This window comes from Theobroma umbraticum, unplaced genomic scaffold (assembly GCF_002168275.2).
Source record: "Theobroma umbraticum cultivar Fairchild unplaced genomic scaffold, ASM216827v3 scaffold_39.0, whole genome shotgun sequence".
Taxonomy (NCBI): domain Eukaryota; kingdom Viridiplantae; phylum Streptophyta; class Magnoliopsida; order Malvales; family Malvaceae; genus Theobroma; species Theobroma umbraticum.
The window spans coordinates 185457-189550 of NW_018397281.1; the positions used below are offsets into that span (position 1 = coordinate 185457).

The 4094-nt window shown below is 35.8% G+C and overlaps 1 protein-coding gene across 1 annotated transcript; it reads right to left on the reverse strand.

The window, feature by feature from the left end:
* Positions 1-3666, reverse strand: LOC110428068 (uncharacterized). Its single transcript, XM_089785586.1, has 2 exons — positions 2244-3666; positions 1-119 (listed from the first exon to the last, which is right to left on the reverse strand). Exons 1-2 carry the CDS (start codon positions 3211-3213, stop codon positions 28-30), a joined length of 1062 nt encoding a protein of 353 aa, XP_089641712.1. The 5' UTR covers positions 3214-3666; the 3' UTR covers positions 1-27.
* Between the last annotated feature and the right edge of the window lie 428 nt (positions 3667-4094).

Sequence of the window (4094 nt, forward strand, 5' to 3'; positions counted from 1 at the left end):
TGGATACTCCCCCTTTATGTCATATCCCTATGGCAACTCCATGTATACTTCTTCTTCTAGGTCCCCATTTAAGAATGCATTATTGACATCAAGCTGAGATAATGTCCAGTTACACATTGCTGCAACAGCAAAGAAGACTCTTATTGATGTCTGCTTGGCTACTAGGCTAAAGGTGTCTTGATAGTCAAAGACTTCAATTTGGTTGTAGCCTTTTGCTACCAACCTGGCCTTATATCTTTCTATGTCTCCATTTGCCTTCAATTTAACTTTCTACACACACTTACATCTAATTGCATGCGAATTTGGAGGCAATGGAACTATACTCCATGTCTTATTATCTTTCAAAGCCTTAAGTGCAACATTCATTGCTTATTTCCAATGAGAATGATTAACTGCATCTTGGTAAGAACTTGGTTCATGAATGTTTGATAAGGATATGACAAAGGCTTTATGTTCTGGTCAAAGGCGGTGATAGGATAAATAGTCAGATATGGGCTGCATAGTGACAGAATTTGATTGTGATGGTAATTCTGTGTAGTAAGCATCTAAGTATTTAGGAGCCTATTTGTGTCTAGAACTCTTCCTACGTGGCTGAACAGGATTAAAATGATTAATGGCATTTTTTGTTTATGTTTCCTAAAGCTGCATATCATTCACAAGTACTGAATCATGTGAATTTCCATTTTGAATTGGTATGGAAACATGTTCTGGACATGATGAGGGCTCATTTTCAGGTAACTCGGCAGCTATGAATTCATGATTAGGGAAATTGGATTGGTCAAAGTCAAAATTATAAATATGACTAGCATACACATCAGGTGTTTGACAAAATTCAGAATATTGTGTATCATGATGTAAGTCCTTGAATAGGAATACATTCTCATGGAAAATAATATTTCTAGATACTTTAACCTTTTGTGCATCAAGATCATAAACTTTTTACCCTTTGATGTAATTTGGATACCCTATAAAAATACATTTATTTGCCCTGCTATCAAACTTCTTTCTACTGTGTGGCAATGTTGACACAAAACATAAACACTCAAAAACCCTGAAATAATCAAAACTTGGTTGTTTTAGGTAAAGCACTTCATATGGTGATTTATTCTTTAGGACTTTGGTTGGCACCCTATTGATTATACGTATGGCAGTTAACACTGCATCACCCAAAAAATGCATTGGAAGTTTTGATTGGTGCATGAGGGCCCTAGTTACTACCAAAATATGCTAGTGCTTCCTTTCCACTACTCCATTCTGCTTTGGAGTGTCAACACAGGACAAGTGATGAATTATCTCATTTTTTGCATAAAAATCAACGAGTTCAAATTCCTTTCCATTATCTGACCTTATGCACTTAATTGAAGAATTGAACTATTTTTGAACGAAATCATTGAAGGATTGAATGATTGAAGCAACCTCAAACTTTCCTTTCATTAAAAATATCCAAGTAAGACGTGAAAAATCATCTACTATGGTGTGGAAGTATCTTTGTCCAAAAAGGGTTGGGACTTCATAAGGTCCCCAAATATTTGTATGAATTAATTCAAAAGGTGATTTTGTACTTTGCATATGCATTAGGAAAACAAGTTTCTTTTGCTTAGCAAGAGGACATACTTCACATAGCAAATCATTTCTACATTTAATATTTGGAAAAGCTTGGTTCAGTACATAAATTCTTTCCAAAGGTGCATGCCCCAGCCTAAAATGCCAGAGATCAAAGTTCTTGCACCATGACTTAGAGGAATTGACAAATAAAACAAAAGGAAATTTAACAAGTTTTTCAAATGTAAACTGATGTAACTCTTGTTCATCCTTGTCTTGCATCAGAAAAAGTCTAGAAGACAACCTAGCAACCCCAGTCACCCTCCATGTGGCTATATCCTAGATAACACAGTGGCTGTCACTGAAAAAAATGCAAGTTTTCTTGGATTTTGTAAGTTCACTTACTGATATCAAGTTAAATTTAAAATTAGGTACACAAAAGACATTCTCTAATGTCAGTAGAGGGGTTAATCTGACAGTTCCTATGTGAGTGACTAAAGCCCTTCTATTGTTTGGTAATTGAACAAAACAATTGCTAACCTGTTTGATTGAAACAAAATTACTCAATGAGCAAGAAATATGATCTGTTGCACCTGAGTCAATTATCCAAGAATTTTGTTTTACCATGAGAACATTTGTATGGTTGTTTTTGGATGGCATGCTATTAGAGGTACTAAAACAAGGATGGTTTGAGGTAATACCTGCGAAAGTTGAATTAACAAGGGAGTGTTTTGTCTGTTGATTACTTGGTGTAGTGCTCTTAGCATCAATGCTTGTCATACCATTTTCATTCAAGATTTCCATTAATCTGTTGACTTGTTGCTTAAGGATAGATAATTGGGACATTGATCCAGTTCCAACTGACTCCTCCTCCTGATCAGATTGATTCTCTACGACATGATTATCTCTTCCAACTGATACACTGTTAGCTGCTGCCTTTCTTTTCCTGAAATTGTTCTTCCCTTTAGTGAACTTAAAGTCTTCCGGGAATCCCACAATCTTATAGCATTTTTCTTTCACATGTCCTCTTTTTCCACAATGGCTGCAGATCACATCTTTCCTCACTTTCTTCTTTCCATCTGCTGAAGTGAACATAGCACCAGATTCCGGCACTGGCTGTGATTGAAACATAGGGTTTCTCTGAGCTCCCTCCCTAAGCACCAAGCTGTATACCTTATCCAATGTTGGGATTGGATCCATAAGTATTATTTGTGACCTAACTCCTGAAAATGACTCATTCAACCCATTTAAAAATCTGAAGATCATATCTTTCTGATATTGATCTGTGTACCTCTTGAAACAATCAGCATTGCATCTTCCACATTCACAGTGTGGGCGTGGTCTAAAATTCCTTAATTCTTCCCATATGCCCTTCAACTCAATGAAATAAGACTCTACCAATCTGGTTCCTTGTGTGATGTTCCCTAGTGTATATTGTAGATTGCACACCCTTGTGTCATCGGGTTGTGCAAAATTTTGTTTCAAAGTGCTCCATATATCAGCAGCTGATTCCATGTAAAACACTGTTGATGCAATTGGTTGAGTGAGTGAATCTAAGAGCCAAGCCACTATAAGGTTGTTGCACCATGTCCAAGGTTGATACAGAGGATCTGTTATAGTTGGTTTTGGCAGTGTACCATTAATAAATCCAAGTTTGTTTCTAATTGACATGGCTAAAAGGAATGATCTGCTCTAGGCTATGTAGTTGTTTATGGTCAATTTGGGATTAATTACCACTAAACTAGGTTGGTCTGTATGATGCAGATAGTAGGGTGATTGGGGATCTGAGGTTAGGGATATCTGCTTCCTTGCAACAGCAGTTGTTGAGGCTTGAGCCCTCAACTTAGTTGACTCTGTAAACTCAGCCATCAAGTTCTAGATCTACTAGTGAATGACCCTAAAACTGTTTGATTTAATGCAAAGGAGAATCTCCTAAACAAATAGTAAGAAATAGATCCCAAGAGAAACTTACAAATGAAACAAGGCAGAAAGGAAATAAAATGCAGCAACCTTTGTGAGCTAGCTATGACTAACCCCTGCAGAAACTCTCAACCTACTTTGATACCATGACAAAAATGATGAGGCAAGCGGCACAGAGCGTCAGGCAATATGGAAGAATGTCAGATATATTTCTCATCTTAGAAAAACCAAGGTATAGTGAGTTTATATACAACCCCTGTAACTAATCAAGGAATGAAGAAAGAAAAACAATTAATTAATCTATGTTAACTAACTAACTGATATTTAAAAGAAAGGAGTAAAAGTAAATCTTTAAAAAAGTAACTAGCAGTAAGATTGGTAAATAACAAAATGTTCCAGTTTGCTTTTCTTATTTATTTCTTCTTGGTACGGTGCATTTGACCCTTCCATCCTTGCTTATCCATTTACAGATTCGAGTCTCTATTTTCTTCTTTTCTGTTTATTCTTTTGAGTTTATTTTTTCACATTGTTCAGCTAATAAAGTTTGACTTTATTAATTATTTTTCTTTTCTATTTAAAAGAAAGTTGTTTAATGACTCTGCCATTTTCTCTTCCTGAAAATAATTTAATAA

What these genes read in the sequence shown, in the direction of transcription:
- LOC110428068 (XM_089785586.1), bottom strand. Translation starts at nt 3,213, where the DNA reads ATGTCAATTAGAAACAAACTTGGATTTATTAATGGTACACTGCCAAAA. An exon ending in TGTTAATTCAACTTTCGCAG is followed by an intron (nt 120 to 2,243) that starts GTATTACCTCAA and finishes TTGCTGTTGCAG; the next exon opens with CAATGTGTAACTGGACATTA.